This window comes from Nycticebus coucang, chromosome 8, assembly GCF_027406575.1.
Source record: "Nycticebus coucang isolate mNycCou1 chromosome 8, mNycCou1.pri, whole genome shotgun sequence".
Classification (NCBI taxonomy): Eukaryota; Metazoa; Chordata; class Mammalia; order Primates; family Lorisidae; genus Nycticebus; species Nycticebus coucang.
This window is the reverse complement of record NC_069787.1, coordinates 57,584,505-57,600,540: the sequence shown is the minus strand read 5'-3', so window position 1 is coordinate 57,600,540 and position 16,036 is coordinate 57,584,505. Positions and strand designations below refer to the sequence as shown.

The 16,036-nt window shown below is 38.4% G+C and overlaps 1 protein-coding gene across 1 annotated transcript in view; it reads left to right on the top strand.

The window, feature by feature from the left end:
• Positions 1 to 16,036, top strand: part of COL6A6 (collagen type VI alpha 6 chain) — a 120,177-nt gene that overhangs the window by 44,172 nt on the left and 59,969 nt on the right. The window contains exons 19-23 of the mRNA XM_053600580.1: positions 311 to 376; positions 1,458 to 1,511; positions 8,953 to 8,988; positions 11,971 to 12,033; positions 13,634 to 13,696. Coding sequence (XP_053456555.1) covers positions 311 to 376; positions 1,458 to 1,511; positions 8,953 to 8,988; positions 11,971 to 12,033; positions 13,634 to 13,696 — 282 coding nt within the window. The remainder of the gene's footprint in view (positions 1 to 310; positions 377 to 1,457; positions 1,512 to 8,952; positions 8,989 to 11,970; positions 12,034 to 13,633; positions 13,697 to 16,036) is intronic.

Below are 16,036 nucleotides of genomic sequence, written 5' to 3'. Positions count from 1 at the left end.
AGCCAGGATAAGAGTTGTGCACACAAGTTAAATCACCCTTGTTTCCCTTAGCTGTGCTGTCTATGGCGAGTTCTGTGCCTTCTCTCCACACACTCAAAGTTTCAAGTCTCTCTCTAATAATGTCCAAAATAGGAGGAAAAGAAAAAACTTTTAAGCTATTTGTAATTGTAACCTATTTCTGCTTTCAACTGGGTTAGACTTCTCTTGTCAACTTTTTGAGGAATAGCTAAAAAACTCATTCTGTAAGTTACATTTTTAAGGAAAAACATTCAAATCTGTTAATTTTTCTCTTTATTTTCTATTTTTTTAGGGAGTTCCTGGATTTGATAACAGCATAGAAGGACCCAAGGGTTTGAAAGGAGAACCTGGAAGACAAGTAATTATGGGGGCATTTGAGAGTAAGCTTGTATGTAAAATGACAGTGTACACCAGCTACAATGGTGAGGCTGAAGTTCTTAGTGACAGAATACAAAATGCCTAATGGAAAAATTTGGAAGCAGAATACATATATATGGTACAGAGAAACTACTTTTAGGAGCAAAAAGATCTTTACTATTTATTGCCTAGTATCCTGAAGACACATATTCTAAAGAGATACTACTAATAGCACATGATAAAAATAATAAGATGATAGATCTTTATGGCTCAGATCATCAAGGAAAATCTCTTGGGATTAATCTCATAAAATTTTACAAGTCACAATTTGGTCATTTTAACTTATTTTTCAGGATTTAAAAAAAAATGGTTATCAGGAAAATGTGTGTATCTGGATCTTCTTGATGAGAATGTTCCCTCCATGTCTCTACCTAAGGAAGAGGGTGGAAAACACTTTGCTTTGGACAGTCCAAGGCCTTGTCCTATGGTCTGTCCCTTACCAACTCCGTGAACTTGGGCCACTTTCTATACACTTCAATTTTCTCATCTCCAAAATAAGTTGAATGGCCTACTTTAAAAGGTTAAGGTGGGGATTTAATGACTGACCCTACCACCTCATAACCTATCGTATACTTCTGTATGTTGGGAAGACTTGTGAACATTATGAGATTTTATTTCTAGTACATTGTTAATCTAGACAGGTTAGCCAAACAGAACAAGAAATCCAAAGGTAGAAATCCAAACCAGTAGTACTATACCTAACACAATATGCTCCAGTTATTCACACTGTGGCAATAAAGTAGGAACAGTTTGATTTGAGTACTCTGAGACATGTTCCCTAAAAACAAGTTAGATAGTAGTGGTGAACAGATGAAGAAAGTCTTACTGCTCCTCATTACCCACATAGAAATGTGATTTACAATCAGTGGAAGTTAATGCTACGTTCTAAAGTGTCCATGGGTATGAGACCATCTGTGCTCATGAGCTCATCTTGTACTCCTCCTTGGAGTACAAGCTGAGGGTAAAGGGGAAGTGTGTCCTGCTGTGTAATTCCCATCACACCTCTGTCTGTTCCTCCATAGGGTAGAAGAGGCTGGCCAGGACCTCCTGGAACACCAGGCTCCAGAAAAAAGACTGTAAGATCCCTTCTAGACAAGGAGAACCAATGCTCTGGAAGCTTCTATTGTGATGAAAATGGCTGATTGTGGGGTTCTGCTGGGGCCCACTTCCCTGGGGAAGCTGACTTAGGAGACCTTTCACACAGTGCTGGTAAAGGACTCAGGAAAGCCCTTGAAGCTGAGGTGGGGGAAATGCTGGCTGCAGGGAGAGAGCTGGGCAAAGAGAACCAGAAAAGCAGCCAACTGGGGGAAAAGTGGTCAAAGTTTGGCCTACTAGCTGTGCTAACTGAGATTGCCAGTGGTGTCATTTAAAATCCAAACTCTGTTCCTCTGCCAAATTTTATGACTATTAAGAAAATTTCAGGGGTGGGGGGAAAGTCCTATTGTAGATGTATCTGAGACTAAAATTAGATCCCTTGCTTATGGAGTCCTTTGGGGGGGGTTGGTGTGTTTTTTATTTAGTTGTTTACTTGTCTTATTTTGATTTTGTTTTTCAAAATAACATTTCTGTGTTTGCTTGGAAAATCTTTATCCAATGAGAGGAGATAATTTTAAGGAAATACACTTAAATCCCTGCATTAGGATCTAAATGCAGCCGATCTTGTCTGACTTACAAGGTTTTCCTTCCCATTCTCTATTTAGCTTTTTCCAACTTTCTCCACCCCCACCCAAATAGAAAATGCTTTAAAGTTAAACATAAATAAAAACTAGTTTAGTATATTGCCTTAAATACTCACTGTATTTTCTGAGCAGAAGTTCCTAGTAACAGCTAGTATTTTCCATATAGTGTTTTTGTATCTTGGGACACACCCATGTTCTTTACAAGGCAGAGAAAATGGAAACAAGAACAGTGATTAAGTTTAAAATGTACAGAACTTGATTGCTGGCAAAGTGTATTAATAATGCTCTTTAATGTGTATAGATATAAAGAAATGCATTTGCTATTCATTTCACTTTCCAAAGGGGTGTAACCAGCTTACATACTCCTGGAAAATATTTTTAACTTAAGGAATATTATCCAGGAAATCCTGGTGTATGAGAATATATTTTTACTGTTGTATAGCCTCTAGACTATAGAGGCTAATACAGTATCACTATATATTATTTAAACCACACTATCCCTAAGAAATATGGTCCCCATTTTGGGTTATAGATTCAGCTGTGCCATTCAGAAGTAAAAGTAGAACTTTTAGTTAAAGATGGCAAAGTAAAGATGTTTTTCACACTATTCCTCTTTTGTGCAACTAACTGAAAACAACGAAAGAAATTAAAGCTAGAGAAAGAATAACCATAATTTCAAGCCACAAATGATGACAAATATTGTCCAAATATTCCTAAATTCATATTCTAATGAGTAAGAATTTGGAGAGCTGACATAAATCAACTCAGACTCAGGTAGGGATTAGATTTCTCTAAAAGTAATTGCCATAGTCTTGAAAGAGCTGCTAAACAAACTTTACAGGGGCTCTGTAAATTTTGAGAGGAGCAAAAAAAATGCCTATTGAAACACAGCTCAGTCGGGGAGGCAGAATGAATGAGAAACTAAAAATGATTCCATTTTTATTATCTATAACTAGCAACCAAGGCCATGGAGGCTGCAAAGAATGAGGGAAGCAAAAATGACTATCACAATACAGAGAGAAAGTATGAATTAAGGGACTTTACGTAAGTTCCTTGAATCTCTTACATGTCAAAAGTGGGACGAACATACACCCCAAAGGTAAAAGAAATAATCCACTTGTTTGAGATAACATGTATATGTCAAAACTTCTAGCCCAGCTCCAGCTACACCTCTCCATTTGTACTTCAATAAACAGGTGGACCTATTCGAAGATGGTTAATGATCAGAAATATTAATAATCTTTATTATTAATTAGATGATTAATCAGGACCTATGTATAGAAACTGCAAGAGGGAAAGAAAAACCATGAGCAAGGGGCAAGTAAACCCTCACTGGAAGAGAAGTTATTTAAGAAAGTATTTGAATTCTGGCAAATAATGTTTCAAAGTCTCAAAGAAACAAAACATCATTGCTCTTTTTAAAAGTTTAAGGAATTGACAAGACAATAGAAAGAAAAGAAAGAAAGCTAGTAGTACTCAAGGTACAATACAAGGAAAAAAATGTCGAGATGTAAGGTCTATTATCATCTACCATTTCTAATTGTGTTTTATTTTTATTTTTCTATTCAAGTAAAAGTACATGTAATATTTTAATTTTAAAATAGCTTGAATAGTATGATCTCTTTTTAATCAACAACACCACTATTTAGAATTCTGTCTGTAAGAATGCATAAAATGATATCAGGAGTCATGATTAACAAATGTTAATGATAGTTATTTCACATTGTTAAAATGTCTATACTTCACAAAGCAATCTCCCGATTCAATGCCATCCCAATTAAAATACCAACATTGTACCTTCAACACTTGAAAAAAATTATTCTGCATTTTGTATGGAACCAGAAAAAAACACTGTATAGCTAAGGCAGTTCTTAGTAATAAAAACAAAGCCAGGGGCATCAGTATACCAAATTTTAGGCTGTACTACAAAGCCATAGTGGTCAAGACAGCATGGTACTGGCACAAAAATAGAGACACAGACATTTGGAATTGAACAGAAAACCAGGAAATGAAACTAACATCTTAGTTAGTTTCTAAAACTACCTAATTTTCGATAAACCAAGCAAGAACATACTTTGGGGAAAAGACTCCCTATTCAATAAATGGAGTTGGGAGAACTGAATATCCACATGTAAAAGACTGAAACTGGACCCACACCTTTCCCCACTCACAAAAATTGATTGAAGATGGATAAAGGACTTAAATTTAAGGCATAAAATAATAAAAATCCTCCAAGAAAGCATAGGAAAAACACTGGAAGATATTGGCCTGGGGGAAGACTTCATGAAGAAGACTGCCATGGCAATTGCAACAACAACAAAAATAAACAAATGGGACTTAATGAAACTGAAAAGCTTCTGTACAGCTAAGGAGACAACAACCAAAGCAAATAGACAATCTACACAATGGGAAAGGATATTTGCATATTTTGAATCCCAGACAAAAGCTTGATAACTAGGATCTATAGAGAACTCAAATTAGTCCACATGAAAAAAGCCAACAATCCCAATATCAATGGGCAAGAGACATGAATAGAACCTTCCCTAAAGAAGACAGACGAATGGTTAACAAACATATGAAAAAATGCTCATCATCCCTATTTATTAGAGAAATGCATATCGAAACCACCCTGAGATACTGTCTAACACCAGTAAGAATGGCCCACATCACAAAAATCTCAAAACTGCAGATGCTGGCATGAATGTGTTACACTTCTGGTGGGACTGCAAATTAATACAACCTTCTTGGAAGGAAGTATGGAGAACCCTCAAAGAACTCAAGCTAGACCTCCCATTTGATCCTGCAATCCCATTACTAGCATCTACCCAGAAGGAAAAAATCCATTTATCATACAGACACTTGCACTAGACTGTTTATCGCAGCTCAATTTACAATCGCCAAAATGTGGAAACAGCCTAAATACCCACCAACCCAAGAATGGATTAACAAGCTGTAGTATGTGTACACCATGGAATATTATTCAGCCATTTAAAAAATGGAGACTTTATAGCCTTTGTATTAACCTGGATGGAAGTAGAACACATTTTTCTTAGTACAGTATCACAAGAATGGAAAAGCATGAAGTATTCAATTTTGATATGAGGACAATTAATGACATTTAATGAGATGGTGGGGGTGGGGGTAGGGGAAGGGGAGAGAAAGAAGGAAGGAGGGCAAAGGTGGGGGAAAGGAAGATCTGAGAGAGGGAAGAATGGAGGGGTGTGGGGTCTTGGTGTGTAACATACTTGGGGGCAAGACACATTGTAAGAGGGACTTTACCTAACAAATGCAATCAGTTTCTTGTACCCTCAATGAATCCCCAACAATAAAAAAAAATGTTAATGATAGTTATTTCTAGATGGAGGATTTGAAGTGATTTGTTTATTTTTATTCTGGATATTTTCTGCATTCAAATATTAGAACATCAACATGTATCATTCTTACAATAAAGTCATTATTTTTTGAAAAGGAAAGGAAATCTGTAGGAAAGGAAGTCATTATTTTTTGAGAAGGAAGGGAAATCTATACAGATTTTGTCTCCATTTGTCTCTAAAATGGAGACAAACAAGTATGGAAATGCACTTAGGTTCTGCTGAATGGATAAGTGATTGGAGGATAGGTGTGGTAGGATGCGGCCTGCAGGAAGGTGAAGAGCAGTTGACCACATCTGACCTTGATGTATTCAACAGACATTATTGGGCACCTATAATATACCAGATACTCTACTAACTACTAGGGTTACAAATTCAAATTAGACATAATCTTTCCTCTCAAGGAACTTAGCATCATGTTGTAGAGCATGATGTCTTGTCCTCAGCACCATAGGCATTTGGATTAAATCATTCTTTGTTGTGGGAGGCTGTCTTGTGCATTATAAGATGTTAACATCACCCCTGGCTTCTACTTACTAGGTGCCAGTAGCACTGTCAACTTGTGGCAATGAAAAATGTCTGCAAACATTGCTAAATGTTTCCTAGTGAAGGGGCTGCTGAGCCCCCTCTCCTGTTGAAAGCCACTGCTGTGAAGGGGGTCAGACCTGTAGGATCAGTAAGCCAGTTGTCATTGTCATTCCAGGAGACTAAAATGGGTTGGGGAAGAGGGAGGCAAGGAGAAGGGATCAGGGCTGGAAAGCAGTAGTGCTGGGGGAACATGAGGTAGGTTGGCTCTTTCTGAACCAAACTTTGCTGAAAATTAAAATATATTCTTGTGCCAGGGTTAATGAGAAGCAACTGTAGCCTCAAACCAAAGTATAGCCTCCATTCCGATTTAGTCCAGGGGGCATTAGTTATGCTTTGCCCTTTTCCTCCCTCTTGGCACTACTTCAAAGGCCTCCTGAAGTGCTCTAGGACCATCATGCATCTTTGGGATCACTTGCCATTAAAACTCAGTGTTAATATGATGTTTTGTCATTAAGAATATCCTACTTTCTTCCTGGTGATTCGGTCCCAAATCAATCCACACCTATCCAAGAAATTGGGTGCCCTGGTAAATAACCAGTAAGCCAGGCTCTGGGGTCAAGTATCCTGTTCTGGGCCACTTTCCTGTCAGCTCTATCTGGGTATATTTTCTTCTTGATGTGCCCATTCACATTCTCTTTAAAGATAAATCAGTTGTCTAGATGTATTATCAGACTTCTGCAAGTCATTGGGAGGCCATTAATACATTTTGGGATTTCATCCTTTCCATATGAAACACTTTAAAATTTTTAGGCAAAATTTTAAAATCATGTCCCGTATTTCCTTGTTTTCTTTCTGTCTTTCACATCTCCCCAAGGTCTTACTTCCATAACTTTCATTTGAAGCTTAAATTCCAAGTAGCTGATCACAAAGGTGCTAGGCGCCTGCTTCCGAAGATGCTTCCATGATTTGCATGAATGGTGGATTAAAGTCTGTCTCAGCCATTAGACTCATAAACTCCTGAGCAGGGACAGGAGTTGGGTTTTACTCACCACCACCCAGCCCAGCTCCTCCAAGGAAACACAATTAATATGTGTTGCAAGAATTCATTTTTCATCAAGCCCTTTCCAAATCAAGTTGAGGAGGCAAAGGAATAAATGTTTATTGACAATGTTTCAAACATGTTGAGAGCAAACTAGAGAAATATTTTTGAATGTAGAAGTCTGTTTCACCTTCTTTAAATGCTATCATACTGGAAGCTCTTTGTTTTGTCTGAATATATTCTATTCAGTTTTTCCTACTACAGACAGATGTATCCACCTATAGCCAGGGCCTGGCCATGTACATTTCCTACTTCAAGAACCCAAATGGCTTCTGCTAAATACTGTAGGTACCCTGTAGCCTACTGTTGTCAGCCTAGTAACCCTGCTACTTTCCCTCTCATCTCACACTCTGGTGCAGAGTAATAAACTTTCTATTTTCCTTCCTCTACTTTATTACTAAGTAGCAATTACTCTGGTGCAGAGTAATGAACTTTCTATTTTCCTTACTCTACTTTATTACTAAGGTGTGCCCTCTGCTGGAAAAACTTTATACATCCTCTGCCTATAAGACCCCTACTCATTCTTTGAAACTCATCTCAAAGACCTCTTCCTCCAAGAAGATTTTCCTGCTTTGGCCAACTGGATATGATTGCTTTATTTAAAACTCATATCTCTGTCTTCCCTGTTTCTTATGGCATTTTCTATACTCTGCCTCGTAAATACTTGTAATATTTATATCCTCTCCAATATGAAAAGAATGAGGATCCCCTGAGTCAAAGGGTCAAAGACTCTGTATGTGTGTGTGATCTTTATGTTGCCATGGTTCCTATTCAGTATGATTTTGTGGGTAGATATTTTTTGGTCAATATTTTTCTGACTAAAACTGAAGTGAATTGAATCAGAACAGACAAACCCTTGTGCTAGAGTAGAAACAACGTCCTTTTCTCCCTTTAAAAGAGGATTTAGACTTTCGCCTCAAGATGACTCATCAGTATTTTAAAGAAATAGGCTTCTAACCATTTCCCCAAATATATAATTTGTTTCCTATATAGCAATAGGTTTTGAATGAAATATGATTAGCAGAATTTAAAGTTTGTAATACTGGCCTCTCAGAACACCTAAATTTCCCTCAAGACAATGTTGTCTGAATTTATTGCATTTTGCAAATCCTGGGTTTTAGTCTTTCTATAACCTACTGACTGATCCTAAATTAGACAATGAAATGTCATTGTCTTTTTATTGCCAGATCTGTAAAATATTGATCTGGAATATACCTAGAGCTACACTAACATTTGAGTGTAGCAGAAAAATCCACTTGACTGTCTAACACCTTTGTTCTGATGAATGTTTTATTAGTATACGGAATTGAGTAACTTCAGAATGCTTGAGATAATTCTTTTGTTTCTGATAGGTATGTACATTACTTAGCCTTTTAAAAATAAAATTAGTTTGGCTATCTTTAATTTCAGAACTTAACCTATAATAAGATTCCTGGAGTCAGTTCTCCCAGTTTTACCTCTGGCCTCCTGCCTTTTGGCTAGTCTGCTTCTGATTTCTAGCTTCTGTGGTAGATCTTACGCAAAACTAAAAGAAATAAAGTTCAAATCAGTCAATTTTGCAGCTTGTAAACAGCTCTAGTAAAAGTTTAGTGAAGAATGAATTATTGACCACAATCTCTTCACATAAGTATCTGTAGATTTCAATTGCCCATTATTTCAAGGAGACAAATATTCAATTGCCCTGGAATAAAAATTCAGAGTTGGCAACATTTTGCTTTTATATTTTAAGCACTATATGGAAACTTTTTAGCTCAGGGCCTTAAGGTATCCATTCTTACTTTAAATCAAATATAAAAAGTATTTCTGAATTAATACTGTCTGCCTTTTCCTTCTATTTTAGGCTGCTCACGGCCGAAGGGGACATACAGGTCCACAGGTATGGTGATTTTTTTCCTAAACTCCAAATGGTAAGTATTCTATGTTCAATCAAGGAGCTGGAATAGGGCGGCGCCTGTGGCTCAGTCAGTAAGGCGCCGGCCCCATATACCGAGGGTGGCAGGTTCAAACCCAGCCCCGGCCAAACTGCAACCAAAAAAAATAGCCGGGCGTTGTGGCGGGCCCCTGTAGTCCTAGCTACTTGGGAGGCTGAGGTAAGAGAATCGCTTAAGCCCAGGAGTTGGAGGTTGATGTGAGCTGTGTGAGGCCACGGCACTCTACCGAGGGCCATAAAGTGAGACTCTGTCTCTACAAAAAAAAAAAAAAAAAAAAAAAAAAGGAGCTGGAATAAAGGTGCTGTCAAGTCTCCCCCAAGTTTAAACTTATGTTACTTTTTTATTATATTCTTTATGGAATAAAATATTTTTAAAAATTAGACTATAATTTCAAGAATTTAGATCTTAGAAGAAAATGAAACTTAAATTAAAAACTATAAAAATTAATGATCAGAGACAGTGCTTACCCCAATTATTATTAAATTCAACTTTGTTTAAGTATGAACTCTAGAGTTTGTAACCATTCTTTAGTGAGTGAACTTTCTTTTAGATTTTTGTTCCATGAACTTTGAAACCTTACCTACCATTGCATAAAACCCCATATAAACCAGGAGAATACAATAAAACTTTAATGCCAATTGGATATTCTGAGTATTTGGTTCAAACATTTGGTTAAACCAAAAAGCACGTTCAGTCTGCTTTGCACATGTTTGTGATACATTGTACATGTTCCATGAAAGAGCAGTTGTGACTTAAATTTTTATATAATACATATCCTCATGTTAAAAATACATTGAGGATAAATAATAAGATCATTCTCAATGGTACACGGTGAAATTCCATAATGTTAAAGATAGAAAGCATCTCCAATATTACCAGTTTTCCTTAAGAAAAGAATGACAAATTAGATTTCAGCAGACTTCTGTTCAACGGTAATACATACCAGAGAACAGAGTAGTATCTTGAAAGTACAGAGGAAAAATAACTGTTAGCTTGGAATTTTATACCTTAATAAACATTGTAGACACTTTTAGACACAGAAAGTTTACCATCCACAGACATCACCCCACCCCCCATACCCACACCCACACTCTCTCTGTGTGTCTTGGCCCAGTCATGCTAATAAAACAAAATACCTCAAGCTGGTTAACTTATAAACAACAGAATTGTATATCCTACAGTTTTATAGGTTGAGAAATCCAAGATTAGGGGATCAATAGCTTCAGCGTCTGGTAAGACGCTGCTCAGAAATGGTGCTGCCTTGCTGTGCCCATGCATGGCGGAAGAGGCCAAATGTTTCCTTGAGCTTCTCTATTAGCTCTAGGGCACCTAATCCCCTTCCAAAAGCCCCACGACTTAATATTGCATGGGGGATTAAATTTCAATATTAATTTTGAAGAAACACACACATTCAGCCTATTGCACACTTCAAGATTAGACTTCAACAAAAAGGAGAACCAACTCAGAAAAATGGCGTGATAAAATGAAATGAGATTGGAAACAAAGATTTTAAGAAATTTTTTCTTTCTGAGTTCTACAAAAAAGGTATTAGTAAACATGTAATCGCATTCAGCTATGTAACAACTGAGGTATAAACTTAGGCTATTTTAATAGTTGCCTAAATTAAACTTCAATTCTTTCTGACTGTTTTAGGGATTCTTATCATGGCAGAATCTAAGAACAATGAGAACAGAATGTTCAACTTTTGATCCCTAGATACATAACTTATTTTAATGTAAATATAATAAGATGCCTGGAGATGTCTGAAGAAACTGTGAGGTACATTTTGAGTTTTCAGGCTACATATCCAAATTTGAGATAACACAAATTATATAGAAGCCAGGCATTGGCTCGGTGCCTATGGCTCAAGCAGCTAAGGTGCCAGCCACATACACCTGAGCTGGCGGGTTTGAATCCAGCCCGGGCCCACCAAACAACAATGACGGCTGCAACCAAAAATAGCTGGGCGTTGTGGTGGGCACCTGTAGTCCCAGCTACTTGGGAGGCAGAGGCAGGAGAATTGCTTGAGTCCAGAAGTTGGAGGTTGCTGTGAGCTGTGATGCCACAACACTCTACCCAGGGTGACAGCTTCAGGCTCTGTCTCAGAAAAAAAAAGCCAGGCATGATGGCTCAACCTATAATCCCAGCACATTTGGAGGCTGTGGTGGGAGGATCACTTGAGTCCAGGAGTTCAAGACCAGCCTTGGGAGCAGCATAGCAAAACTCTGTCCATGCAAACAGCAAAACAGTAGCTGGGTGTCATAGTGCACACCTATAGTGCCAGAAGGCTGAGGCAGAAGGATTGTTTCAGCACAGAAATCGGGTTACAGTGAATTGTGATCGTACTACTGGGACCCTGTTTCTGAAAAACACCCAAAGTGAAAAGTTTTATAGCAAAAGAAAGGGGGAATGTGTATGCATGTGTGTGCCTATGCAAATACAAAAAGACTGGGAGGAAATAGATCGACAAACTAGCTGGGGTTATCTTTGCTTGATGAAATTATAGATTTGTATTTGCCTTTATTTTTCACATTTTTTTTTTTTTTTTTGTAGAGACAGAGTCTCACTTTATGGCCCTTGGTAGAGTGCCATGGCATCACACAGCTCACAGCAACCTCCAGGTCCTGGGCTTAAGCGATTCTCTTGCCTCAGCCTCCCGAGTAGCTGGGACTACAGGTGCCCGCCACAATGCCCAGCTATTTTTTTTTTTTTTTTTGGTTGCAGTTCAGCCGGGGCTGGGCTTGAACCCACCAGCCTCGGTATATGGGGCCAGCGCCTTACCAACTGAGCCACAGGCACCGCCCTATTTTTCACATTTTTTACAAAAATCCTACATTGTAATTCTGACTGAAAAAATATAACTGTCCACATAAGATACAAAATTATTAAAAAATCAATGTTAACAGGTTGATTCTTTCTCACCATAGGGAAAAATGGGCATTCCAGGCCCAGATGGACTTGAAGGTTCACCGGGACTTAAGGGCCCTCAGGTACATATCAAGACCAATGAGGGTGTGAGAACATAAAGAAGAATCTGGGGGTGGGAGAATCTGAAGCCTTCATAGAAACCCACAAGCTCCCCTTACAGAATGTCAGATGTTTAAAGTTTTCAGGGTAGTAAAGTAAGGAAGCAACACAGTCTAGCCTTATGCAGCACTTGGTCTCCTTTGTCTAAGTTTTGTCCCAGTCAGGAGGTGAGAATGAGTATCCTGGACAGTGGGCCCTCTGAGTTGGGTTCAGGGTAAGGAGGCCATTCCAGGGAGACCTTGAGCCAGGGAAAATGTTGAGCCTCAAGTCTGGGAATTGTGGTCAATTTAGAACAGTAATAGCTCAGTGTTACATATCTGGATGCCCATGATGTAGAAAAATTGGCTCTACTCTTAGGAAAGAATTACTCGAAAGACAGCTGGAGTCTTCAGCAGGGTGATCCACAGCGTGACACTCAGCCTGTCCTTTCCAGCTCTCTTCTCCAGGGAGCTGCCTGTAGGACGTTTTCCTTTGCAAAGAACAGGTCATAACTGGCTCTTTGCACTGATCACATGAAGGGAAAGGAAGCATGTGCCAAACCGTAGCCTAAAGTAATATGAGAAGGGAAAGGAAGTCTGACCACAAAAACATTGGAAAGTTTTGGCTCTACTGCATATTTCAAACTTAGTTTTGGAAGCTTGAGAAATAGGTATACTATTTGGGAAATGTAGGATAATCAATGGTCCCATTATTCAAGGTTTTAATATACATGGTTTAAGAAAATGGAAGTATTATATGTTGGCAGCTTGGTGCATGGAAGTTGGGCAAAATATTGTTAAACATCAGAAAAGAAATGTTCTCCACATTTTGCCAAGATTTCAGGGCAGTAAACAGCCTTCCCCTCAGACCTGCATCTCTTTCTAGATCGATTGCTTTTCTTTGTTATTACTTGCCAGCTAAGGAAAGCTCACTGTTCTTGCCTGCAAGTGAGAAATAGTTGGCACTGGGGTTATGAGGAAACATTTCAGTAGATTGACTGGCTTTATTTCACACTAAGCGTCCCTTCTTCTGTTTCATAGACCCTTACTTTTTTTTTATTACATAATTTAAAAGGAGATGGAAGAACCAAACACAGCATGAAGGTTTTTCTAAATATGGAAACCCTAGCTTATAGACAATATAATATTCTAGAAGTAGAAATATCCAAATTTCAACCTACCATGTGCTACATCTTGTTTATTACCAGTCTTCAGTGTGAACATTGAATAGAAAATTCATTTGAATGTTTTGGTTTCAAATTTCTGTAATTAAAGAATAGGAAATGCAGAGAGTGGGAATGTGAAACTGCTTCAGATAATTAGAAGTACGGAAAGGTTCAAATGCTCAGTATTTTTTCAAGTCCTAGTTTCTTTGGCTATAAATGCTCGAGCACCTAAATTTCACATTGGAGATTCACATTCCCACATGGATGAGGAGGGTTTGACTAGGACAGAAGCAAAGGTGTGATGGAGCTCTGTTTCCAATATCTGTCCATCTTACTTAATATTTACACTTTCAATATTCAAGTTAGTGTTCAAGTGTTCTCTTTTAGGGAGAAAATAATACTTTAATTCTATATGCTAGGGCCCAAGAGGAGAGGTCGGCATGAAAGGAGAAAAAGGAGCCCTGGGAATTAAAGGACCCCAGGTAAGTAATTAGAGTGATGGCATCTGACTTTGATCTTGGCTTTCATATGAATGTCTTTGTGATTTCTTCCCTGAATATGGCATTATTTACTGCCTATGAATGAGGAAAGCGTATTGGGTTTGACTTTGTGTCCCAACATGGCAGCCACATCACATGCTGGTCCCCATCTTACATAGCTGGCTGTCATTCTGCCAGACACAGAGGTAGAAGGTCTAGTCCTCTTTGCTCAGCTGAGGTTAAGACTTTTTCCTCTGTGTAAACCAGTCACATCACTCCCATGATCTCCATTCTCTTGGGGCTTCCCATCACCCCCAGAATGCAGCACACTTTAGTGGTCCTCTAACTTGCATATGAGGATCTGCTAGGAGACTGAAACATTCCATCTTCACCAGAACACTTCAACAGAATCTCTGGAAGTGGGGCCAGATATCAGTAGTTTTAACTTCTTCCTTGGTAATTCTAACACATAGTCAGGCTGGGAATGACTGCTCAACGTCAGCATTTCTCCACTTGCACAATTAAGAATCCCCTAGAGAACTTGTTAAAGTGCAGATACTGATTCAGTAGGTCTGGACTGGGGCCTGAGGTTTTGCACTTTTAAAGTGCTCCTGGGTGATGCTGATGCTTTTAGTCTCCAGCCTACCCACTGAGTAGCACGGCCCCACATGATCTGGCCCTTGCCCACCTTCTATCATAGTATATGTTTATTCATTTAGCTGTACGTCTACCTTTCTAAATTGTGGGCTCCATGAGGGCCAAGACTTTGTCTTGTTTACACCATATCCCCTGAGCTCACAACAGCAGTACCTGACACAGAGTAGAATTCAACACATATTTGTACAGTGTATCAGACAGTAAATGAATGAATGAGACACTGTTGGGAGTTGTGCTGTCCACTTTTTTGTTGATTAAGTTAAATGGGGCAGTGGCCCAACACTTAAGAGGTTGTGCTTATCAGAAAATTTAAGACTATTTGCTTAGGCTTGTATCTCATGACACTATTTTAAGCATCTTAATGATTGCTCATGAAGATATTTGTTCCCTATTTTAATGAAGGTGCTCTTTCAAAAAGCATGAAAACTTTAAAATTTCATGGTAGAACTAAACTGATGAAAATAACTATTTTGCATTCATATTCTTGAACCATTAAAAGCTTGCTGGCACACCACAAATTGAGATAAAAAAGAAAATGGTGAATGCCAAGAAAAACATATATTAGGTGATCATCTCCTCTGCTTATATAAAATATTGGGATGTACATGGGTTACAATCAATTACTTCTCAGCCTTTTGGCTAAGATCAAGTATAGATGGGCTGCAAATCAAAGGTCTTGGTATTTCCCTTGCTCTAGAATCCAAAATTGGGCCAGGTGCAGTTGCTTACACTTATACTCCTAGCACTCTGGGAGACCAAGGTGGGAGAATCCCTTGAGCTCAGGAGTTCAAGACTAGCCTGAGTTAGAATGAGATCCTGTCCCTACTGAAAGAAGAAAAACTATCTGGGCTCTACAGCAGGTTCCTGTAGTCCCAGCTACTCTGGAGGCTGAGGCAGGAGGATCACTTGAAACCAGGAGTTCGAGGTTGCTGTGAGTTAGGGTGATGCCATGGAACTGTAGTCTGGAGTAAACAGAGTGAGACTCTGTCTCAAAAAAAAATCCAAAATTGTATCTCAAAGGCTGTCATTCAAGTAAGTTATTCAGTTGCTGCATAGGGCACCCCTGTGAATGAGTCCCCTTTAATTTTGCTTTGGCAAGATTGGTCATAGTCATAAATCTTTGAACCTCTTGGCATTGCCAGAGTTAGCCAAAAGGTACCACTTCACTCATCTAACTCTTCCATTTTCTGGCTGAAAAACATGGTTTTCTTTGAGTGCTTTTCTTGAAATACTCTTGTCAACACAGTGAAAATGCTGTTTCAAAGATGTGTGAAATTTTTTGTGTTTGAGACATAAAATGTTGATTAATGAGGTCTCAAATTTGCTGTTTCCAAGGGAAAACCACAGAGACAAACATAATCACATATATAAGAGAGTGTTATTCTTTACTGGCTCTATAAATCCACTACCATAGTACCATACTGTTTTATAGCATAGAAAGATCAGCCACTGGAATGGAATAACATGAGTGTTTTCTAAGACTTTAAAGCTTTTCTTAAAATATACATTTGTAAAGGGATGTTATTTCTGTTGACAGTGTTCTGAAGGTTTATTAACATATGCAATGTAGGGCATTCTACATAAATCAGATGTGTGCTAATTCAACCAAGAATGTATGTGGCTATGATCTAAAAGAATATGGACTATGGCATAAGGAAAAGGAATTAAGGACTTCGACAGGAACAG